At 37.9% G+C, this 25,719-nt stretch overlaps 1 protein-coding gene and 1 pseudogene across 2 annotated transcripts in view; both read right to left on the minus strand.

Annotated features, from left to right (window-relative positions):
* The window catches only part of SPG11 (SPG11 vesicle trafficking associated, spatacsin), an 85,176-nt gene that overhangs the window by 36,059 nt on the left and 23,398 nt on the right, over positions 1-25,719 (minus strand). Inside the window, exons 9-22 of one of the 2 annotated variants that reach the window (XM_059372719.1) lie at positions 21,461-21,616; positions 20,865-21,040; positions 18,705-18,881; positions 17,795-17,866; positions 17,377-17,504; positions 16,879-17,054; positions 15,961-16,174; positions 12,095-12,298; positions 10,500-10,606; positions 7,920-8,065; positions 6,754-6,915; positions 4,667-4,733; positions 1,604-1,769; positions 176-381 (exon numbers count right to left, since the gene is read on the minus strand). In XM_059372719.1, coding sequence (XP_059228702.1) covers positions 176-381; positions 1,604-1,769; positions 4,667-4,733; positions 6,754-6,915; positions 7,920-8,065; positions 10,500-10,606; positions 12,095-12,298; positions 15,961-16,174; positions 16,879-17,054; positions 17,377-17,504; positions 17,795-17,866; positions 18,705-18,881; positions 20,865-21,040; positions 21,461-21,616 — 2,157 coding nt within the window. The remainder of the gene's footprint in view (positions 1-175; positions 382-1,603; positions 1,770-4,666; positions 4,734-6,753; positions 6,916-7,919; positions 8,066-10,499; positions 10,607-12,094; positions 12,299-15,960; positions 16,175-16,878; positions 17,055-17,376; positions 17,505-17,794; positions 17,867-18,704; positions 18,882-20,864; positions 21,041-21,460; positions 21,617-25,719) is intronic. The other variant, XM_059372720.1, reaches the window with a different exon arrangement.
* On the minus strand, positions 23,790-24,687 carry LOC132029179 (F-actin-capping protein subunit alpha-1-like; annotated as a pseudogene).

Consider the following 25,719-nt stretch of genomic DNA (forward strand, 5'->3'; position numbering starts at 1 on the left):
TTAGAACCTGATTAAAGGGTCTAAGAAAGTGAGATAAAGTGCAAACATTCTGCAGAGACAGGAGGAAACAGGAAGATAATTATTTCCTCCCCAACCACTCACAATCTGATGCTTTAGACCTATTCAACCCTTCTCCTCTAAACGAAACAAACCCCAGATGGAAAAGGCACTGTACCTAGAGACTCTCTGATATAGCTGGACCGAGCATCTTCGTTTCTACACTTGCAGCTCAGAATTATATTGGCCACTTTCATATCAACTCTGAGCTTGAGACTGTCAAGGCCAAGTAGTTCTAAGAAACAAACACAGGCAGCTCCTACTGAAGGTACGTAGAAGGAGGAGAGCCCTAAAACATAGGCTTCATTACCTACTTGCTGGATCCTAAAAAAGACAGGAATTAAAATAACATCAGAGAACTGTTTCTCACCAGGAAAAGCAGAAGGAATTACACAGTGATACATGGAGTGTCAGACACCCGTGATTTTTAGTTTCCTCCCCCCTCCCATTTTGGGCCCCTGCACACATCATTTAGGTTCCTGGTAGTTTTTGTTTGTTTGTTTGTTTGTTTTTTAAGATTTTATTCATTTATTTTACTGAGAGAGAGATCACAAGTAGGGAGAGAGGCAGGCGGGGGGCGGGGGGAGCAGGCTCCCTGCAGAGAACGTGATATGGGGCTCGATCCCAGGACCCTGAGATCATGACCTGAACTGAAGGCAAAGGCTTAACCTACTGAGCCACCCAGGCACCCTGGTTCCTGGTAGTTTTTGGTTGTCTCCATTGCCCCCCCATTGTCTTATATTTAACCTCATAAAACACCCGCTCATAAGCCAAATTATTCTTGCTTCAATTTCATCCAGGGAACACGGAACAGAATTTAGAAAGACTGCCAACTTGTGATCCTATCAATTATGAGTATATATGCAAACCACCAAGCAAATTAAAGTTTGACATCACATATGTAGTTTAATATGCATAGACATATTTCAAGGAACGATGCATAAGAAATTAACCATGTTTATTTACTATGCAGAATGAAGAAAGGAGACTCAGGGACTTTTTATCTTTCATTTTTTTCACCCTTCTGAATTACTTGAATATTTTATCACTAAAGTGCACTACTTTGTTAACTACGAAACAAGCCAGTAAATAAAGTAAATCTAGATTTAGCTGACTATATCTAATACTCCTCCCAATTCTGTGCTTTATAAAAGTGAATTATAAAAAATAAAGATCTTAAATACAGAATTCACATCTTGTTATACAATTCCCTCTTAAGAGTAATTGCTAATATTTGGCAAGTTCCTGGGTATTTTTTTTTAACAGAATTATAAAAGATACAAATAGTATCTTTAAATATTACCTTTTAAAAAAATTTTATTTATTATTTATATAAGAGCAACAGACAGAGATAGTGAGAGAAAGGACGAGCAGGGAGGAGAGGGAGAAGAAGGCTCCCTGACCAGCAAGGAGCCTGACACGGGGCTTGATTTCAGGACCCTGGGATCATGACCTGAGCTGAAGGCAGACACTTAACTGACTGAGCCACCCAGGCACCCCAGATATGTCTTTTATTTAGAGTACAAATTATGTTTTAAATACTCACAGCTGCTTGGGAGTCTTGCTCTTGGTTAATTCCTGGACCAGAAAAGTACCAAATGCAAATGATGGTCGTCCATGTTGTAAATAATATGCAAAATTCAGACGTTCCACTATAGCATATTTATTAACCAGGTCAGGGCTAGAAAAATGTGGGAGATGACTCACTGCATCTAGGGGAAAAGTGAGGCAATATTACTCCTCTGCACCTCACCATGATTAATTTCAAATCTGCACATGGAAAATTTAACTCTGCAATGGTGAAAGAAAACCAGTTGCAGGACACTTGAGCAGCTCAGCTAATTCAGTGTCTGACTCTTGATTTTGGCTCAGGTCATGATCTCCAGTCATGAGATCAAGCCCTGTGTTGGACTCCATGCTCAGCAGGGAGTCTGGCTGAGATTCATTCTCTTCCTTGCCCTCTCCCCTCCCCCAGCTTGCACATGCATTCTCTAATAATTAAATAAACAAATCTAAAGGGAAAAAATGGTTGCTATAGTCATTTTGTACCACTGTGCATTACTCTGAAGCACCAAAATATAACAGTTCACTTTAATGTGTACAAGTAGCCCGTTTGATTTTAAAAATTTATTTATTTCAGAGAGAGAGAGAGCATAATGTGTGGGGGGAAGGGCAGAGGGAGATGGAGAGAGAATCTCAAGCAGAATCCTCACTGAGTGGGGAGCCCAACACAGGGCTCAAGCCCACAATCCTGAGATCATGACCTGAGCTGAAATCAAGAGTCAGATGCTTAACTGACTAAGCCAAGAAGCTGCATAAAAACTTATAAATTATGCTTTTTCCTCATTCAACTTGTTATTTTATATGTCTTAATTCTGTATTTGATGATCCTTTAAGTCACAATGGCAATCATCCTTCAGCTATAACATCTCTGCTAAGGATCTGCAAAAGGAGCTTTTTAATTTATTCATGGAGCTCATTACACAATGAAATCCCTTCTCAATATTTTTATGAGTCCTCTATAGACCAAGGCCAACTCCCTCTACCTTTCTCTGATACACAGTATAAGAACATCCTTTTCTCCCTATTAATGTCTTCCTCAATTTCCTTTTGTTATCATTAGCTATACTTTCTGATGTTGTATTCAGAGAACCTTATTATCTACATGATGATATCACCTTTCTCAAGCCAGCAGAGTAGTTCAGTTTAAAGTTCCTCTGTGCCCTTGAAAATGGCAGAGAAAACATTTTTTCCTCTCTTTAGAGAAATCTGAAGTTAGAAGATATTCTGGATGTGATCAGTTAGTATGAAAGAACTCCTCCTGCCAACACTTAATCTTTAATTGTTTCTTAATCACTCACTACCTATAAAAAAAATGAAGTAACATTTTGAACTGTTAAGGAACAAGTTCTGAAAAATAGTGCATCTGCTTTTACTTTCAAAGTTCAAAGCTTATTTCTAAAAAAAGTTTTATCTTCCAAGGACTTTTTACATTGTGACTTGGCTCTTAAAAAAAAAAAAAAAAAACTTGAAGAGTTGAGGTGTCAGTCAACTTAAAACTTCCTGCTATTACTTAAAAGTACACCCCCTTTGAGATTAAAAAACTGTCACATGCCTATATTCTTTGTAAGATCACAGTGACTCTAGTAACTTGTTATTACATATAAAACTGTTAGTTCATTCATTAAATATTTGCTGAGTACATGAAAAGTATATAGGATTGCCTGGCTCCAAATGAGCTAATGTGAGTTTTTAACTCAAATAAGACTCCGATTTTTAAGAAGTTGGAGGCTAGTATGGAAAGCATATATAAGAGAAAATTCTACCCAAAGGGAAATTTTTCTCTAGCCTGTCAGAGAAGCCAAGTCACTTTGCAGTCACCTTACATCTCTTTTCAATGGTTAAGACCATATGAAAAAATAAGTAAATATTCTAATTAAAGACAATTCACCAATTTTATAAATGCATATTATGTTTTCATAATTGTTTCATTTACTTTGTGCTTTATTTCCTCAAATATGTTTTAAACTTCTAAATACCAGGCAGGGAAAACATCTTCAACTTCCTCTCTGTTTCCCAAGTGTACCTGGTACAGTGCTCATTGCCCAGAAGGGGGTCAGGACTCTGGCTAACTGTTAGAGCTGGAAAAGTGTTAAAACAGGCCAGGGGATTCAGTCTACACTCTAATAGTAACTTCACAGAGATTCATTATAAAGAGTATTATCACTTGAAAATGCAATACATAGTACTACTTTATCCAGCCCTCAACAAATATTTATTGAACATCTACTATAGGCTGGCACTGCACTGGGCCCTGGGAACTGGGTAAATTAAATCTTTTGAGATTTGAACTTATAAAACTCACAAATTAGAAAATCCATTTTTATGCATGCCAGTAAATATTTACAGGGTATCCATGACATATGAAGTGTTCATTTGAAGCCTACTTCCGAATAACTTCAGCATAGGCACCACAGGCACCATGATATTAAAGGCTAACTCTAAATTTAAAAGTAAAAAGATATAGAAAAAGTTGAGCTTAAGACTGGCATTAAAAAAAAGAAAAATCAGAGAAATGCTTATGGCCTAAAGAGAACAGCAGTGTTTACGCATCTGGGGCTCACCATACACCAGGAACTCAAGAGCTTTTTAAATGCCTTGTCTCCTTTCATTCTCAGGTAATACGTGAGGTGGGCACTATTCTTAACCTCATTTTACAGGAAACTGAAGACAGGTTAAACCACTTACCCAAGGTCATACAGCTATTAGGTGGCCGAGCTAGGATTTGTCTAATGCCTACACCTCCACTCTTAACCTTTGTTAATACTATACTGCAAACCAACAGGGATTTGGGAAAAGCGAGAAATTAAAGCAGACAGGTACATCTTATGTTTCCCAGCAAGAACAGCGTTAGTGACACACTACTTTTAACTCACATTTTCAATTCGGTCTCCTAGAAAATGTTTTTCATTGGAATGCACCTTCATTTTTGAAATGGAAAGCAGTGAAAAAAAAAAAAAAACTGGATTGGTTTTACAAAACTTAACTTCTATGGTCAACACTGCTGAAATACTTACTTCTAAAGCCCTCGGTGCCTAGAATGACTTACCTCCTATAGCCAGCGTGTTGGCACACTGCCAGCCAAACAATCTGCTAGGGTCAAAGGGCAACAGTGACTGAAAAAGCAGAAAAGTCAGAGTTAAAAGTTAATTGACTCTAAAGTAAGTAAATAAAATTATAAGAAAAGACTTCACAAGTAATCTGCTTCCCTTCTCCAAACTCATCTTTCTGGACATAAATTCTTTGAATGCAGCTTCAAAAAACAAAAAACAAAAAACAAAACAAAAAAACCCCTGAGTGCATGAGACACTTTCCTATTTTTAATAAAAACAGAACCAGCTATGTTTCTTTTAAAGACTTCGCACTTCAAACTATGTCTGGAAAGTGTACTCTCTTGGTTGAAGCAGCGTCGATGATAATGTAAAATGGAATTCTGAAATGCTTTTGGAATCCAAACCCAAGAGAAATAAGAGGCTAGACAATGTTACCATGTAAACAGGACAAGGTGAGCTAAGAGTGGTCTGGAAAGGGAACAGGGAGACAAGCAGATCAAATATTAGAGGAATGTGATGAACAAATCACCACCAACAATGAAGAAAAAAGCGCGGGCTAAGGTTAAGCAAGTCAGAAAAGGTTTGGAAGCAGGGAAACGTGCCTGTTTGAAATTTGTCTAGGCCAAAGATGTAGCAAAGACGATAAGCAGATGGTAGGAAAGATAAAGGAGAAAATTAAAAAAACCTTTAAGTCATGATTTGGGTGGTTAATGAAAGAGCAGCTTTGATGTAAAATTATGGGAGAATTTATGAACTAGGAAGGATGACTTTTTGTAATGTAACAGGACTAAAACTGCATTGGTCAACTTGAAAACAGAACCAAGAACAACCTGAAACCACTTATGTTTTAGGCTGATTGAATCCACTTTAGGTAGTGAAACTGTTTTATATGTTTTTATATAATCCAGTTGTATCTAGTTTATAGTGGTGCTACTGGTCTGCAATGAGATAAGAAGCTTGCAATAAATTTAAATGCTTCCTGCTTCCAGAGTGTCTTGCTACATCACACACACACACACACACACACACACACACACACACACACACACAGAGTCTGCTTAACTGAAAAGTGTACTTAATGACACAGATTTATAGACTAGCGCAAGATTCTAATGTCCTCACATACCAGCAACAAGCAGTTCATGGACTGGCAGCCATCCAGGGACATTTTTGAGTAGGGCTACTCTATAAATTAAGGACTGCTCACATTAGAGAGATTTTGTACCTTTAGAGATTATAGAACTTATGTTGAATTAAGGATACTGTGGGAATATGTGCACCCAGAGGAAAGAAGCAAAAGCCCTCTGAAGAAAAAAATGAACAAAAGAATGTGTTCATCATGGAGGATCTGAATAGGTTTCAGGGAATCTGAACTCCTCTGAAATAGAAGCAAAATTATACACATATGTGCTATTTTTCTGGGAAGAAACTCCTAACTCGCTTACATTCTTAAAGAGATCTCTGTCCTAAAAGAATCTAAGGAGTACTGATTTAAATAAACAAATAGCCCCATTCACTGAGAAGAGAGAGAGAATTTATCAGCAGTAGAAGGAAGTGTAAGACAGGCATGCTGGCCAACTGTCCGTGTGCTCTCAGATCCATTCCCGCCTTTCTCTCGTTCTGCAGAGAACTGCGTTTCCCAATCTCATCTGCCCTTTGGCTACCAGACAGGTTTAGCCAAGAGAGACAACATGGGAGATTAAAGGTGGGAAGAGGGGAGAAACCAGAGTATTTTCCTCCTTCTTTGTTTTCGGGGCTATCTTCTCCAGGTTCCAGGCCCACCCTGTACATTTGTTTCCAGCTCCCATTTAGGCAGCCTGACTGTGAGTTTAGTTCTCAGAGAGAGCCAGGTCCAGCTTCTGGGTTCTGATGATACTATTTTCTTGCACCGTTCTTGCAGCTTTAGGGGTGTTGGTGGCCTCCCTGTCAGTTTTTGACTTGTCTCACCATCGCATGCTTGGATTCCCCATCCTGCTATGACTGTGTAAGTAACTATCTATGTTAAATGTCGTCCACGTGAGAGACCCAGAGTGGATTTCGGTTTTCCTAGCTGAACCCTGACTGATATTCCTAAATACTGTACCTGAATAAGGTGGTAAAGTGTAATATCAGGTGGCAGAACATTAGAGGCGGTGTACTGTGGGAAGAGAGCAGTTTTTAGCTTGGGGTAAGGAGTTAATGCCATCTTCAGTAACTGGGGATCTACTTTCTTCAAACAGGTCTCATTTTCATCATTCTGAACAACCTAAATAGAAAGACAGATCACATGATACAGTGTAAAGTTCTTCTCTTCTCCAAATTTGTCTTTTCTTCACAAGAGTGAAACAAGATTAGCTTGAAAAACTACATGGTAGTGAAAAAGACATTGGTCAAGGAGTTAGAAGCCAATAGTTTTAGTTCAGTTTCTAAGTAAAACTAGCTGGTGACCTTGGGCCAGATATTTAACAGCAGGCCTCAGTTTCCTCATCTACAAAATTAGGAAGTTCAACTAAATAGTGGTTTTCAAACTACATGTGAAAACATTGTTTGAAAAAAGTCTCTGTTACTAAAATATTTAAATAGCAAGTAAATGTTCTTAAAGGAAAAGAACTACTAGACTAGATGACTCCTACGTAGGTCCTTCTCCGCCAGGTCTCAAGTTATTCTATGACTAATTTCTTATAAGTGATTAAAAAGAGAGGTAGAGATAACCACATGAATTAAAATATACTGCAATAATCTGGAAGAGGTGGTATTATATTAAGCTATTATCAGTAAGAAGCTTTTAGAGATTAGATATGAAACTGCATTCTTCAGTTCCCTGTAATGAGGTGTTCTGTGTACTTTCAAAAAAGCAGAAATGGGCAAGTTTCCACTGGGTCCCTCAGAAGAATTCATACGGATAGCTAAAAAATGTGATTTCCTTTTTGCCTGAGAGTACAAATAGTACAGAATAATTCCCAAGCCACACATCTATTGTATAGTTACTCCCAGGAGCAATCAGATCCAGATTCTATCCTGAAAACAAACCTGAAGTTTACAAAACAAACGGGAAAAAAAAATCTCTAGACAGCAGATTAGTTCCCTTCCAACTTAAGAGAATATAATGCAAAATTTTAAACATCCTTGTTTTATGCTCTTTAATAAAATGAAATATTTATGTAAGTGGTTGCATTTGAATATCAAAGGAGTCTCAAAGAGCCATAGATATTTCCACTAAACTTAAAATCAGTCTTACTTTACCATAATTGGTCAAAGTGCTATCCATACCTGGCTGACCCCCCCAGGGGCATACATTGTGGTAGCAAGGGCCAGGAGAGTATGTCCTTCCAATAGCATACTGCTTACACTGGCCTGGTTGCTGGGAATCAGTATCTGAGCATTTGCAAGGCTAGCATGGAAGATCAGTTTGGGATCTGAAAAACAAGAGAGTAGGTTTTTCTCCTTAAGAGAAAGAATTACATAGTTCTGAGGAAAAAGATGTTTAACTCTATCTAAGAGGGACTTTCCTTTTTTTTTTTTTTTTAAAGATTTTATTTTTATTTATCAGAGAGACAGGAAGAGAGAGCAAGCACAGGCAGACAGAATGGCAGGCAGAGACAGAGGGAGAAGCAGGCTCCCTGCTGAGCAAGGAGCCCGATGTGGGACTCCATCCCAGGATGCTGGGATCATGACCTCAGCCGAAGGCAGCTGCTTAACCAACTGAGCCACCCAGGCATCCCTAAGAGGGACTTTCTAAGATGAAAAACAACAGGAAAACATCATAAAGGGTGGGGGGAGAGGTTTGTTGACATAAAAACTTCTATTCAGACAATTGAGACAAGTGTTGAAACAGACACAGAAGAAAACTGACAGGTAGTAATGAACTAGAAGGTAAATTTTAACAACAAATTAACAGCAAACGAGAGCCTAAGGATTAATGTCTTCAGCAAAGAGCTCATACAAATCAGTGCCCAAAATACTGACTCTAACAGAAAAGTAGACAAATCACCATTTTCAAAGGAGGAAATATAAACATTTGACACATAGAAATATGTAGTTCATCAGCAACAGAGAAATGCAAAATAAAATAATATTTAGATGCTGTATATTCCTTATTGCAATGATTTTTTAAAAATTAACATCCTCAAGGACACAACTGGTCAGGGTGCATAGAAGCTGGGACTTAAAATGCTCTAATTCTCCTGAAAAGCAATCTGGCCTTATAGCAAGAACTTTCAAAATGTGTATAACCTTTGATCCAGTAATTTCATACCCAGGAATCTCTCTGTACTATGGAAATAATCTGAAACAAAGACAAAAATTCTTTGTTTAAATATATACAAGACTATTTCTCATGATAGAAAAAAACAGAACAGTCTCAGTGTCAAACAAATGAGAGAACATTAGTTAACAGTACATCCACATGATGAAATATTATGCAGACATAAAATAGTCTCTAAGAACACAGGAAAATTCTTGTAATTACTATATGAAAAAAGCAATATATAAATACATAGAGTATCCGCAGTACTTAGAGACTGTCACAGTGTGGGAGCTTAACAAATATTTGTTGGATGAATGAAATATAATGTAGACCAGGCTAAAAAAAAGTATAGAGAAAAATACCCAGAACAAAATACATTAAAATATATCAGGAGTTGCATGTGGATGATTAATCTACCTCGACTAGCTGCCTGTGGAGTTTTATCTTTTAGATAGTTGTTCATGGCTTCCAACTTTTCTTTACAATGAACATGTGTTATTTTATAATCAGCATAAAAAAAAAAAAACAAAAACAAAAGAACCCAATCCACATTACGAAAAAATTCTTTTTCTGGGGAAAAAAACAGGAATTCTGTAAAAGATTGGCTGTTGATATTTCTTGCGGGTGTAGTGGCTCTGCCCACCCCTTTTCTGGAGAGAATCTCTGGTATAATACCAGTTAATCCCTCAAGCGGGCGTGTCACAGGTCTTTTCTGATCCTAACTGGAACAAAACTCTCCTTCAGGAGCTTTACTACGGAGGACACAACAATCCCACATACACGGTGGATTTTTTTTTCTTCCATATGGAGTTACTTACTAAAGGATTCAGGGCACCTCACATACTGACCATTTTTTCACAAAAAAAGGGTGTCTGTCTACCAGAAAGCAGGAATTCAGCCTGTGATAAACTGGTAAGATGAGAGATGTGCAAAGACAACAGAGCATGAGACTGAGGGGGAGGGGTACACACACACAAACACGCCCTCTGGGCTTTTCTTGGCTGGTGAGAGGGGAACATTCTTGCTCTTCTGCTTCTTTTTTTTTTTTTAAGATTTTATTTATTTATATGACAGACAGAGATCACAAGTAGGCAAAGAGACAGGCAGAGAGAGAGAGGGAAGCAGGCTCCCCACGGAGCAGAGAGCCCGATGCAGGACTCGATTCCAGGACTCTGAGATCGTGACCTGAGCGGAAGGCAGAGACTTTAACCCACTGAGCCACCCAGGCACCCCAGTCTTCTGCTTCTTAAATAAAACTTTAGCCTAGGTTATATGGTCAGATATTTGTCTACAGCCAAGTGATTTATTTAGACCTCACAAATTAAATGCCATTCAAAAGACCTGTTATTTAGAAAAAAAAAATTAAAAATTAAAAAAAAAGATTGATTTATTTAAAAAAAAAAGAGAGAAAGAGAGCATGAGTGAGAGGGGCAGAGGAAGAGGAAGTGAGAATCTCAAGCAGGCTCAGTGCTGAGCACAGAGCCTAATGGGTGGCTTAACCTCTAGTCCCTGAGCCAAAACCAAGAGTCCGACGCTTAACTGACTGTGCCACCCAGGTGACCCTAGCCAAAGAAATTTTTGTATTATAATACAGTACACTATACCTGTTAAATTACTGGAAACTTGTCGACATTGAACTAAAAATTCAAACCAAGGGTAAGCTTCATGTAATTCTTTTTTTTCCAAAAAGGGACAATTTGAAGGACTAAGTCTGTATATAAAACAAAAAAACAAATTCTGGTTAACATACAGGGTAAGACAATTATAACCATGTTTGCTCAGATGATAATGAGCATTAAAAAAGGAACTTTGGAATTAAAAGTAAATACAACATTATATACTCCTTGTGTTGTGCTTTATATATTCCTTATGATCTGGAAATAGAGAAAAATTTAGAGGCAGATAATTTTATTTATAATGTATTTACTTCCACGATGAAATTTTACCAACCTTGTAAGATTAACAGATACCTTGTCCTTTCAGATACTTTATATTTTATCGTATTTTCTAAAATTTATTTGAAAGAGAGAGAGAGAGAGGGCAGGAGTGAGGGGAGCAGCAGACTCCTCACTGAGCAGAGAGCCTGATTTGGGGCTGGATCCCAGGACCCTGAGATCACGACCTGAGGCAAAGGCAGACGCTTAACTGACTGAGCCACCCAGGCAACCCCGCTATTGTATTTTGTTTATAAACATCAAAAACGCTTAAGCATTTTCAAACTTCAGAGGTTTTTGAGAAGTTTAACACACTGCAGAGAAGCAGGACTGAGGAATTCGGTCTCAAAATATATCCTCTGAATATATGACTTTTACACCTTCTCTTGCCAGTAGCTTTGGAGAAAAAAATTTCTGTGTCTAAGTAAGCCTCAATGGTATGAACCAGAAAAACATCGTCTGTTGGAATTCCTAGTCTTCAATACACAAAATAAAAATAAAAATGTTCTCATTAGCACATTAACTGTGGGCTCTGGAATCAAACCTAAGTAGAATTAAATCTGGCTGTGCTATTTCTAGAACTGTGCATCTCAAGGAAGGCACATAGTCTCTCTCAACACTAGTTCCCTCACCTGTGGAATGGAGATGGGAGTAACCACCTCATAGGACTTTTGTGAATATTAGAGGAATTAATGCACATAAAGCACTTAGCCTAGTGCCAAGACCACCATATACTCATATATTAGAGACTACAATTTGTACTACTAGCCCAACAGTAATTCACAGGGGCCACATATGACTTCTGCAGGTTGATCTTGGCAGATATGTACTGATGTATATTCATCTATCTAAATATAAACTGTAGAGCATATCTAACACACCTTGTAGTGGTTATGTACTCAAAGTCGTTTAATATTCATTTGTCTAAAAATGAAGGTATCAAAGAACTCCAAGTGAACGTTCAGAATTTTCCTCAAACTTCTATAGCATTTCTTTCCATTTGTTCTCTCTAGTTATTTAAAAGGTTAACAGAGATGATATAGGATTAACATCATCAAAAATCACATGATAAGCATTTAATTGAACGCAGCATTGAACTAATGTACCAAGTGCTGCAGCTGGCCGGGGCAAGGGGGGATCTACAGCAAAACACCAGCATTCTTCAAGTGAATGTATAGTCTTTTCCTAAAAGTCACATTCAGAAGTAGTATGTAAAGAAGAAACATGAAGACCTGCTCAAAGACGAATCAGTTCTCAGTACTCACTTGTAACAGTCCAGATACACATAGAGAAGATACTGCAGACCGTGTTCCAAACAATAGAGAATGAAGTGAGAATGGAAATCCCAGCCTTCTTGGGCTCTGTAGTTCTGAACAGGGACAGCGTCTTGCATCACACCCCCAATGCGGGTCAGTCTTAGCAGCAAGAGTTCAAAGTCTTCTAGTTCAGATTCAAGAAAAATCCCATTCCTGTTGGAATTCAGAGATGGCAAATTACAGAGCTGCCAGATGCAGAGCCCACCAAACCACTTCCACTGCTGAAGTCTCAACTACTTAAAAATCAGGATTTACAAACTAAGACTGCCAAGTCTCACTCTGTAATGATGCTCTGACTATATTTTGCTAGTTTCTGATGAATGATTGTGCGCCATTTTCACATTTAAAGGCAGTACTAACAATCTAGGGTTATCTTAAATATTTCAAAAACCTGATTTATTTCCATTTCTTTGTGGTTTTAACTGGAACTGTATGATCCACTGTGGCAACGGTGGTTAGCTCTTGAAGCTAGAGGCTTTAACCACTGAGAATTTCCAATGAATTTAACAAAATCATTTTAAAAAACTAAAGCAGATATTGCTTCTCGGCCTTTTGGCTAAGATCAAGTGTAAAAAAACTAAAGCAGAATAATTTAACTAGACCAACTATTAAACAAAAATAGAAATTTGCATTTAAATACCAATTTTTACAAATTTACTGTTAGGTGTATATACCAGACGAAGGAGTACAGAACATACAGAATGTGGCATTTAAAGAAACACTATGTAACCATCACCTAGATAACAGAATATTTACCTGGAAGCCCTTAGAGTATTCCTCCCCCGCTACACGAACTTTGCTACCCCCCGAGGTAAACACTATCCTAACTTTGTAATAACCATTCCCTATTTTTTTTTTTAAAGATTTTTTATCTTATTAATTTGACAGAGAGAAATCACAAGTAGACGGAGAGGCAGCCAGAGAGAGAGAGAGATAGGGAAGCAGGCTCCCTGCCAAGCAGAGAGCCCGATGCGGGACCTGATCCCAGGACCCTGAGATCATGACCTGAGCCGAAGGCAGCGGCTTAATCCACTGAGCCACCCAGGCGCCCCCCATTCCCTACTTTTATTCATAGTTTTATCACTCATATATGTAACCCCAAATAACATATGGTTGGGTTTTGCCTACTTTAAACTTTATATATAAATGGTATATTCTAAATATATTGTTCTTAGTTTTATTTCTTCAACATTGTGTGATTTATCCATGTTGATACCTCTACCAGTGTGTTCCCTTTTATTGTTTATAATATTCCACTGAATGATTACACTACATTTCATTTGTCTACTATCTTTGATGGGCACTGCAGGTGCTCCTCAATTTTTGGTAAACCAAATTTACATTTTCACGACTCCAGGTGAGGAAGAGCATCTTTTCATGTACTTATTGACCATTTGTGTTTCCTCTTTTGTGAAATGCATATGTGCCATGATATCTTTCCCCTCCAGATCCAAGCTCTACTCTTCTGCTCTCTATCCCCTTCTGTCCCCTGGACAGAAGACTCCAGTGTCCTCAGGCTTCCATTTTGGTTCAGCCTATGGGAAACCACCGTCAGATGTTAAGATTCAGAAAAAAGAGAGAGGATGGGGATACCTTGGCTCCCTCCTTGCTGGCTGACTGCAGGTTGGCTGACACTCTCCTCTAGAGGACACAACTCCTACCGGGCAACTCTCCAGGTCTCAGTAACTATTCTCTTTCTTTACCCCTCTAGGCATTTAGAAAGCATACCCTATTCCCAGAGCCAATAAGATATTCTTCTACATCTTCTAAAAGATTTATAGTTTTACATTTGTCATTTAGGTTTTGAAATCTACTTGGAATTGATTGTATTCAAGATAGACGGCAGAAAGTCCAGTTTAATTCCCCCACCATGGCAATCTAGTTATCCCAGGCCCCTTTGTCGAAAAGACTGTTCTTTGCTCACTGTGCAGTGCCACCTTTGTCATATAAAAAGTGAACAAACATACATCAAGTGAACATGGAGTGAACATACAAGTTTGTTTCTATGCTCGCTATTCTGTTCTACAGTCTGTCTATGCCTGAACTAATACTTATTGCTATAGCTTTAGAATAAGCTTTTATAACTGGTATGGCAAGTCCTTTTTCAGAACTATTCTTGACTCTGCATTTTCATATAAATACTTTCAATCAGCTTGTTAAAATCCACAAGGAAACCTGCTGGAAATTTTACTGAAATTGTATTACATCTAAAGATCAACTTGGAAAGAGTCAATGGTAGGCCTGTCTTGCTCCAAATCTAAAGAGAATGTTTGTGATGTTTCGCCATTAAGCATGTTAGCTAGGAGATTTTTTAGATACCCCTTTCAAATTAAGGAAATGTGTCTACTCTTAGTTTGCTAATATGTAGCTTTTATTATAAATTGATGCTGAGTTTTATCAAATGCTTTTCTGTACCTATCAGGGATTTTTTCCCTTTGTTACATAATTCATTAATGTCATAACTCATGTTAAGTCATACATATACTAGCTTTTAATTTTTTTAAAATTTTTTTAAAAGATTTTATTTATTCATTTGATACAGAGAGAGATCACAAGTAGGCAGAGAGGCAGGCAGAGAGAGAGGAAGGGAAGCAGGCTCTCCGCTGAGCAGAGAGCCCGACGCGGGGCTTGATCCCAGGACTCTGGGATCATGACCCGAGCCGAAGACAGAGGCCCCAACCCACTGAGCCACCCAGGCGCCCCTATACTAGCTTTTTAAGCAATCAAATACTAAGCTATATATTTGACAAGTATGCAATTTATACGCAATTTTACTTCTGGTAAACAAGAAGAGGACTAAGTGCAATGGACAGAACCGTGAATAGAAAGTCAGTGGTAAAAGAACTTAAGTCTGTAAGTAACTGGCTTAGACAAAGCTCCTCCCTACATCTCCCTCTCCCATCTTCAAGCTGGGTAGAACAATACAGCTATGCTTCCCCAGTAAGTATAAATATATAATAAAATAAACACATGAGGAATAACTTTATGAAACTTAAAAATTAACATATATGTTATTATCTCCTTGTATTATTTTTTTGCTTAGGAAGACAAATTAGGTTTAGCCATATGAGATTTGCTGATAAGCATTTTTGACCCACAAAAATGTCAAGTTCACACGGTTCAATTTAGCAGAATTATTTTTAGCAATGAATTAAAATTGTGAAGTCTCTCCTCATCACTTCAAGAGCTACTTCCCCTCACCAATTCCTGAACTGAGCAGTTCTCTTTGGTTCAAACCCCATGCAGCATACAGGTACAGGGACAGCTGGAAGAAGAGAGGCAGACATTACTGGACACTAAGGTATCCTCATCTTAGCTCTTGCCACTTGGTCCTTGTCGCACACTAACAGCTGACCTTTTCTACACCAAAGCATATATATATATATATTTTTTTTAAGATTTCATTTATTCATTTATTTGTCAGAGAGAGAGAGAGAGCGAGCACAAGCAGCAGGAGCTGCCAGCAAAGGGAGAAGCAGGCTTCCTGCTGAGAAAGGAGCCCCGTCATGGGGCTCGATCCCAGGGCCCTGGGATCATGACCTGAGCCAAAGGCAGACACAGAACTGACTAAGCCACCCAAGCACCCCACCAAAGCACATTTAATGATTTAGGGAAAAACCTTCATCTACAGTTTGAGAGCCTATTCACTATCACATGATATTAAATGCCTGTGATTTTAAAACCTCAATAGATAATAGCCTTACAGTTCTGAATACTATGAAATGACACTGCATTGGATTTATGCCATTTCAGAGCAAAAATTACACCATTATTTATATTGCCCTTTCTTGTATTCATCCCCACAGTGACAATACCTGGCCAGCTGATCTAAAATTTCATTCCTCATGTAACTGCTGCAGCAAGTATGCCGATCGATAACATCAACAGTCAGAAGGGGCCATCTGTTCTTCTCAAGCAAAGCACAACTGTTCTGAGTCTGAAATTCTCCAATCCACAAGATAACGCTTGACCAGTCATGGCGAGCCGTGAGATAGCTCCAGAGGGCTTCGGGAGAATATGATTTGTATTCTGCATTAAGAATAAAATATTTTTAAAAAAAGAATATTAAAAAAATATATTTTAAAATAGCAATGAATTATGATTATTGACATGAAACTCAACACTAATTAACTGAACAAATATTTATATAACATATGAATTATTCAGGCCCTCTGCTTCTTTTACTATTTTCCTTTTTAGTGCTCAATTCATAATCAATACTTCAGTGGAAAGAAGAGCTAAATGATGTTCTCATTATTACAGTGGTTAAATGAAACTTGAAAATCAGTGTATTTCAGTTATCATTTCAGGCCTCTTCTTCCCTTTCTTTTCCTTAATATAAATAAAAACCTTGGCTGTAAGAGTAAACATGAATTTAACCTTCTATGAATTACCACTGTTTGTTCCCCAGAGCCCTGGTGTGATATAGATCCTTGGTTTACCCAAGAAACATGAAGACTCTTTGGAGAAACAAAGATGTCACTTTGAGGCTGGGAAGAGAATTCTTAGCCTTGAAATCGCAATTCACTGAACCATATGGCTTTTCTTTTCCAGTATCACATTATAAATCCCCTACAAAAATCTTTAGATAAGAAAGAGGTCTTAATGCAATGACTTGCATTTTAAAGCAACTATGTTTCCTCCATAGGTTTAAGATGGAGACTCGTGAAACTATTCAAATACCAATTTAATCCTCGTTGAGTATGTTCGATTTTAGCTTCTTTTGCACTTGCCTTCTGGACTTATCCTGGGGAGAAGGATGGATTCTTGGGTTAGTTGATTCCACCACTGAGCCCAATTTAATACAACTTTATGGTCCTGTTTGTTACATTTATCTTTAGGATCATATTTCAGGAGTGAGTCCAAAACAGATTTATGCTTGAAAAAATCCTGTTCCTTTATCCAATACCTACAACAGTGATATAAATGTTTTTAATTTTGGAGGGAAAAGCATCATTCCTTTTTATCTGTTCACGAACTTCTACTCTTAGCGAACACATAACTCAATACTCTCATTTTTGTATATGTTATCTTAAAAATATATACGTGATTATACACAAATGGAAAGACAGGAAATTCCTGAGTCCTCTCTGGATGATACAAGTTTTATCTTCATAGATAATGTAAGTTCAGCTCCACATTAAAAAAAATCTGTGCTCACTAACAATTATAAGCTAAACACGGTCTACAGTATTTTTTCCATAATATTAAAAGTGGGCTAATGAGACTACCTGGCAAAGGACTGGATCTGTACATTTTCTTGGAATTGTCCTGAATAAAACTTCTCAACTTGATGCACGAAGTCTATAGTTCTTTTTTCATTTTCAGAAATATAATTTTTTTCTTTTAAAATTTCAACCTTGAATAAAAAATAATTAACCAGTGACCTCACAAAAGTCAAGCACAATTGCAAAACAAATGTCATGAGATTAAATGCCATTTAAGAATTGTATTTTGAAATTGTTGGGGTATACGTAAATTCACACAAATCATCTTTTACCACAAATGCAAAACAATCATTAAAAGTTACAAAGGAGTTCTCATACTTTATCTCTTACTAGATAGTAGTTGAATATTAAAATAATTCATTTTGGAGTTTCACCAAGGTTTACTAGAAGATGTAAACTACATAGCCTCACCTTTACCTACCAGAAAGTCCCGTATATTTGTATCAGTTGTATAGAAGCATATCTTGAGCAACTGGTCTTTTACATCAAAGCCCTATAGTAAACAGAGAAAATTTTGAAAACCTTCACATTTTGTAACAGGGTTATTTTAAACATAAATAAAAGCTGGATAAAGAAGTACTCTATTACTGACATGTATCCTATTAGAATTCTACAGCTCTTCTGCTCTTGTGAACATTCATTCTCTGTATTTATCATACATATATACTGCCGATCCCTAAAGTCCTTATCCATTTTGCCAGAACAAAGCCAGCACAGAAAAATTTAAAGTGATGCTAGGCTACCGTATGACTAAAACTACAGCGATCTGCTATAATGCTTCACCTGAAAGCAAAAGTCAATGCAAATCACAACCCTCACACAGTTTCACTCCTCTGTGCCTCTAGAAAGTTACCATGGGCAAGACCCCAACCATGCAGACTAGAGCCAGGTCCTCAGCTTAGTTCCAGGAGGGCTACCTCTGGCCTTCCCCTTCTCAAATGAAGTAAAACCACAGGACACAAAGCAGAGGTATAAGACCTTAGAAAGTTCAAATGGAGATGTAAGGGGTCACACGAACAACAGAATGTCCCCCGTAAAATGAGGTCCTGGGCATACTCTGACACGTGAAGCATGGTTTCCTTCAACCAAAGTGCCAAGTGTAACAGAGACAAATGATGGAACTCCCAATAAAAAAAAAATCTCTTCAAAAAAGTTCTCAGTACTGAAGAACATTTCTATTATTACTTCCCATACAAGCTATATAAATTTCTTAGTTTGTAACATAACTATGAATAAAAATCAATTTTTCTATCAACCAGAAATTATATTAAATGTAGAGATCTTTTCTTACATTAGACTTTAAGATCAGATAAACAGATTGTGCAACTCACCATGTTCTTCAAAAGCTCAGAGGCTTCCTTTATATTGTTCCTTTTCAAATTGTCAAAGACCAAATTTAGGCCTATTCTAATCAGCTCCTCAAGTCTTTGAGCAGAATGATTGTTAATCCTGAAGAAAGTCTGTGCCTCTGGTATTTTGTTGTCTAAAACAGCACTGGCAATAACTTCCTAGGCAAAGGAGGAAAATATTTGCCTTTTAAGTTCCTTTTCATTTCCTTATTATGATGATAACATGGGACTTACATATTTATTGAGCACCTAATAGACTGTAATTGAAAATCTGCTGCTAGATTTGGGGCTTTGCACAGGGGAGATGAAGCTGACCAAAACACAGACCCTGCTTTTAGACTAGTGGAAAATGTACAAATAAAGTATTGAGTATAGTTCTGTATGATACAGGCAATGATACAGGTTTCCCAAGGTGCTAGACAGGAAGACCCAGAAGAGGCGCATCTAAATAAAAGGAGTAACAAAAAAGAAAAGGCTTCCTAGTCGAGAAGACTAGTAGGTGAAGTTTAAAAGGCAAATATTAAATATGTAAGTGTTCCAAAAAGAGAGACTATGGGGGTGCCTGGATGGCTCAGTCAGTTGAGCATCGGCCTTTGGCTCAGGTTATTATCTTAGGGTCCTGGGCTCCCTGCTCTGTGGGGAGTCTGGTCCTCTTCCCCTACACTTCTCCCTTGATTGTACTCACACGGGCATTCACTCTCAAATAAATAAAATCTTAAAAAAAGAGGGACTATGTACAAAGACATAAAGGCAAGAAACAGTATCAGTCTTTAGGAACCTCTAAATTACTCAATTTAACTAGAGAAAAAGCTGGACAGAGTAGCAGATCAGACCTAAAAGAAAAGGAGAGGTTCCATCATGCAGGGCATTATACATGGAAGATGGATTTTAACCTAAAACTTGTGTGGAGACACTGAAGGATCTTAAAAGCAAAAGGTGATACAATCATATATATATTTTAGGAAGAATATTCAGGCAGCAATGTGGAGAATGGACTGAAAGGGATTCAAGCTCAAGACAGTAAGGCATTAGAAGGTTATACACTAGTAAGAAGAAATAAAGACCTATACTTAAGACCTATACTCAAGACAGAACAGAAAAGGGGCATTCTGAACCTGGGGCTTTTGAGGGGCATAAATCCCATGAGGCCATGTGTAAAACTGTATGTATGTGTACATGAACACATTCCCAAGCATGTTTTTGGAGACCGAGTCCACAGCTTTCATCAAAGCAGACTACGACACCTCCCCAAAACTAAAAATCCTTTATTTTGAGTAAAAATGACCAGAGGATCATGGACGGCACCTTAAAGCACAAAAGGGAAAACAGGAAGTGAAACCTGCAAAGGAGACTGGAAAAGAGAAGCCAAAAAAAACAGAGGGAAAATCAAGTAAATTTTTTGGCTTGAGAATGAGAGATACAGAAAACGTAGTCATACCAGGTACTTCCCCATTCTCCCACCTCAAGACCAGTGGTTCTGAGAACCTGCCAGTAGGACAATCTTATCCCTTTCACTCCCGACTGAGTCTTATTATCTGGGTTAAGCTATTTTGGTTTTGGTCTCTGTCTTTCTAAAGCCAATACTCTCCACGTGGGTGGAGGGATTCTTCTAGGCCCCAGTCACAAAGAGGGCAACAAGGTTTGGCTGTACTGATTTCTATTATAAAAAGAAAAGTAAGCAGGTGAGCACAGAAAATTCAACTGGCAAGACATCTTAATCTGAGGCATCTAGAATCTGAGAACTCAAATTGAGTATTCTTCTAAGACATAATGGCATAAAATCAAAGTTTCCTAAGATCAAGCCATCAGCAGCTATTTATCCACAGGTCAGGCAGAATGCGTAAGTCCAAAGTGCCAGGCCCCAACCACTGAGGAAGTGTTAAAGAGTGTACCACCTCACACGGGTTTGGGAATGGGTGCCTGTCATCAATCTAAGTGGGCAGACCTGGCATTAAGAGGGAACCTGTGTTCTAAATAAATGAAGGTATAGACATAAATCTGAAGTCATGTCCAGAGGTCCCCAAATCAGTAAAACCTAAACCCTTGCCAAAGATTCTGAATCACAAATCTAAGATTCTAAATTCTGTTTTCTCATATCCTCTAATCTGGCAAATAGAAGAAGTGAAAATTGCTCATATTTACCTCAATGCTGAGTTTCTCCCACATACTGCTCTCTCTTACTTTGGGAATATTTTCATTTACGTCATAATCATCTACTGTATCTATTGTCTTCCAAGGAAACTTTATCATGAAGGTTCGAAGTTCATTAATGTAGCTGGTCAAAATGTTCACTCCTTTTTGTAGATGTTCATCTAGTTCTATGGAAAACACCAATTTGCCAATTTCAAATTTACGAAAATTTATGTATGTATACATACACACGGAGAGCAAGAACAAGAGAGAAGAAATAACCCATATGCTGTTAGGATTATAAAGAATTCCAGAAAATGCCAAGATCTAAACTCAGTATTTTCAAATTTCAGACAAAAAAATCTGAGCTTTTTCCTATTTACAAGTAGCTCTGTATTTTAATATACCCCTTTTCGCAATGATTAATCCTTTCTGTCAACTTTTCCAGTCCTAGAACCTATGTAACTCACTCAATTCTACAATGACTTTTCTCAGCTTTAGTAATCAGAGCTCTACTAGCTCATGCTTTCTCATGCACCAGGACCACTTGTGTCTCTGTCCTGACACAGGAATAGGGCACTTATACCTCTCTTTGGTACTATTCTTACCTTCATTGTGAACAAAAAGCTCCTTTATTTGTTTGTTAAGAAAAGACAGTGTAAGATTAAGCAACTGTTCTGAAAAGTGTTTGCTTTGGGTTTCAGAATCACTTTCTCTAATTGCTGAGCAAAGTAAATCCAATGCTGGTATCAGTTTTTCCACATCTGAGAAAGAATCAAAGAAATTAACATGAACATCAGTATACTCCTAAAAAAAATATCCAAAAATACCATGGTTAGGAAAACAATTTTTTTTGTTTTCTTTTTTTCTTTCTTTCTTTCTTTGTTTTTTTTTTTTTAAAGAACAAAACCAGTCTATTTCCTTTGGACCCCTGATGGAGAGGCTAGGTTGGTATGAATGGATAGTATGAATGACACACACCGTATAAGTATATTTTATTTGAAATAAAAACGCTTACACAGCTCAGCCGGTCACTTGGAAGCAAATCTGCTTAACTGTATCACTGAGCAAAAACAAAGCTGAAGTATAAACACCCTTTTTTTTGACATGCATTTTGAGATTGGGAGGAAAACACTACTTAGTTTTTTAAAAACTGACCTTCCCTTAAGGCCTGGTCACCAAAGTATAAACAGTGCAAATGAAGCCACCATTACCAGTTGTCATTTCATACCTATGTCACTTGTGTATTCTGAGATCACACATATACCTGACGATATACGTGAGAAGGTCTGCTGTCTCACAGGTACATTTAAGTTCTTGGCAGACAGGACTGAGGAAGAGTATTTGGAACAAGTTTTACATCCCATTTAGAACAAATCATTAGTATTCCCTTAAATAACAGGTTATAAGAGAAAGATCCTGCCTGGAATGTATCCTTTTCACATTGCTTTTTAGTTTTCGTTTGTGATTTACATATTTGTTTGATTCATCTGCATATAGTGCAATCCTGCCACAAAGTATTAAAACACAAGATACCAATATTCCTTCAACATCTGCATTTTCCAAGTTTTACACTACACAAGTCCCTAGTATATTAACAGTTCTTGCATAATAAAAATAATAATAAATGGGGAAAACTTTTCTAAAAATGAAGATGTATGTAACTATAATGGTACTAGATAGGAAGGAGACAACGAAGGAAGAGAAACAAGCAAACCCATTCAAGTGCATGGAATGCCATTCAAGTCTTTGTATTTAAAAACAACTTCTGCAGAGAAGCTGGCTAAAATGGAATTTCCAGAAAACTTCCTTTGCTCCCATAAAAGGACCTGAAAAGCCCAATCCAAACTTTTAAAAATTACAGTTATGAGATGCAATAAATGATCATTAAAGCAGTCAGAGGGAGAAGGATGAATGTGTCTTCCATTCAGCTAGTTTGTAGTGTAGCTTCTTTAGCTACTGGTGGATCAGTAAAAACCACCCAAATACCACAAGTGCTTTGAAGGACAGGGGTAGAAAAGTACTGAGCATATTACCTGTCTATATCAGTAAGAGGACTTCATGGTTAGGAAAATTTTCTAAACAATAAAATGACTCCAGGATAGATCTCTCTCACCATCACGAAATGTGGCAGAATTTGTTAAAAATTTTACTAGTAGATATAGTGAAAATAGAAAATTACAAGGCAGAGAACACAAAAGAATCAAGATGATGTTATAGGTTCAACAATATTCCATAAGGCTAGAAAACCTGTTAACATTGAAAGCTCTAGCAAAATACTTTGGGGAGTCTGCTCCTCCACCTCTATTTGCCCCTACCTCCCATTCATGCTCATGCTTTCTCTTAAGATTTTTTTTTTTTTAAGATTTTATTTATTTTGACAGACAGAGACAGTGAGAGAGGGAACGCAAGCAGGGAGAGTTGGAGAGGGAGAAGCAGACTCCCTACTGAACAAGGAGCCCAATGCAGGGCTCGATCCCAGGACCCTGGGATCATGACCTGAGCCGAAGGCATACACTTAATGACTGAGTCACCAAAAATCCCTCTCTTGAAATTTTTTAAAAAATATTAAAAAGTATATATTTTTTAATTTTTAAGTAGTCTCTACACCCAATGTGGGGCTCGAACTCACAACCCCAAAACCAAGAGTCTCATGCTCTACCAACTGAGTCAACCAGCTGCCTCTTGAACTATTTTTTAAATCAAAATGTCACTCTTGGGATGCCTGGGTGGCTCAGTGGGTTAAGCCGCTGCCTTCGGCTTGGGTCATGATCCCAGAGTCCCGCATGGGCTCCTTGCTTGGCAGGGAGCCTGATTCTCTCTCTGCCTCTGCCAGCCTCTCTGCCTGCTTGTGTGCTCTCTCTCTCTCACTCTCCCTGACAAATAAATAAATATTTTTTTAAAAAATGTCACTTTTGTTTATAAGTAATTTATTTATCATATGACCACATATTTACTCCTTTCTACCCACATACCAAAGAATTCTACACTTGGCTTTAAAGCATTCTGCATTGCTCTGGCCATCTTGTAGCTGAATATCTTATTCCAGTCAATTCTGGTGTGAGGAACTGGAAGCTGCTGGCACAAGGTCTTGAATGTGGGGTATGACGTTGTTTGATAGTTTTCACTAAATGCTGACTGATATTCATTTTCAGCATGCTCTATGACTTTAATAAACTCCTTGGCAGTTTGGACTTCACTGGGAACAGTTATTGAATTCTGCACATCTTTACAACTAACCAACAGAACACTGCCATCTTCGTATTGGTGAACCTGAATCTTAATTACTCACACCACCCGAGCTGTAGGTGGTGTGGCAGTGAACTTCCACTCTGATCTCCCACAACCATTCCAGAAATTTTTTTGGTTAAAACTGGTGGTTTTCAATACATGCAATGATGGTCTCTTGCCCATCTATAGCTCTGGCATAAACAGTACAGAAGCCATTAGGTAATGATCTTTCACACAGGCCTTTAAAGTACTGTCAGAAGATTCTCTCCAAGACTTCAGACCTCTATCAGTGTTCTCTGGGCCACTTGCCTCTTTCTGTAAGTGATCAAACTTAAAGGAAATTTAGTTTCTTGGATCTCAAATCTGTTACTACTTAGGACACTGTGTTCTCTAATTAAGACCTGCTCTTCATAGGTGTAAACTGATCCATGTTATACTGGGCAAATGCAAATGCTGCCCCTTCCCTGAGGAGACTATCATTATTAAGTAGCAGCTAGACATTGTTGAACACTTCATTAAACTCCCCTGAGGGTGCATGAGTGATGAATTTAGCAGCCACGCGTACCTTCTCCTCATCTGACACTCGATCCTCGAACTTGGCCATCTAGGGCTGCTCTGACATGTTGCAATATTTTTAAGCATAAAACAAGAACCAATATCTTATTCTCAAAAAACTGACAAAACTTTAACGAAATCTTACCTGCAAACGTTAGTGATTCTACTTACTTATTTACAGATTTTCGTTATTTACAGATTTCAGGAGTCACAACCATTTTGCTGACCCCCTATGCTAGATCTTAAGTATTGGACTTGGTGTCTTATAAATGCTCTCTCATTTATTATTTCAACACCCCTGAGAGGTACTATTGTAGTCCCCTTTCCACAGATGAAGAAACTGAGGTTAAGAGGGAATAAAATAACTTGCCCAAGTTAATCTGGAAAGTAAATGGCAGAGTCAAAATTTGAACTTCAGCCTGATTCATCCTCTTAAACATGGAGGTGAACGCAAAAGACGTGGGTTCCTGAAAACTCCATTTGCCAGCTGCAAGTCCTAATAATGGGATTTCCATTTCTCTCAGCACTCGCTCCACCTCCAGAATCCCGTAAGAATGGTGGGAAATGTGGGTTTGACCCCAACAGAGTTGCTAAGCTATTTCTACTCTGATTTCCAGACTCATCCTCACCCTTCAGGCCAAAGCAGTGCTGATGAGAATAGAATGAAGAGAAATATCACTGACGAACAGAAGTGAATAATAACCATACAACTGTTAATGGAATCCCACTTACCACAAAGCAAGATTTCTAAATTCAAGCAGACATTTAAAAAAAAAAAATTTGGAGCACTAAAAAAAAAAAAAAAAAAAGTTAGAAATGTAAGAGTAAAGAGACAAAACTGTACACCAGAATGAAAGAGAATGTTCTTAAAAAAGAAAATTTCTAATCCACAGAGTGAGAACACTATATTGTTGAAAAAAAGGAGGTTGTCATTTTCTCCATGGAATTAGAGTACCAGCTGATAAAACTTTTCTGGAGAACAAATTATTAAAGCCTTTAAGAATGTAAATCAAGGGACATATGGGTGACTTAGTTGGTTTTGGCTCAGGTCATGCCCTCAGGGTTGTGAGATCAAGCCCAG

This window comes from Mustela nigripes, chromosome 13 (assembly GCF_022355385.1).
Source record: "Mustela nigripes isolate SB6536 chromosome 13, MUSNIG.SB6536, whole genome shotgun sequence".
Lineage (NCBI taxonomy): Eukaryota > Metazoa > Chordata > Mammalia > Carnivora > Mustelidae > Mustela > Mustela nigripes.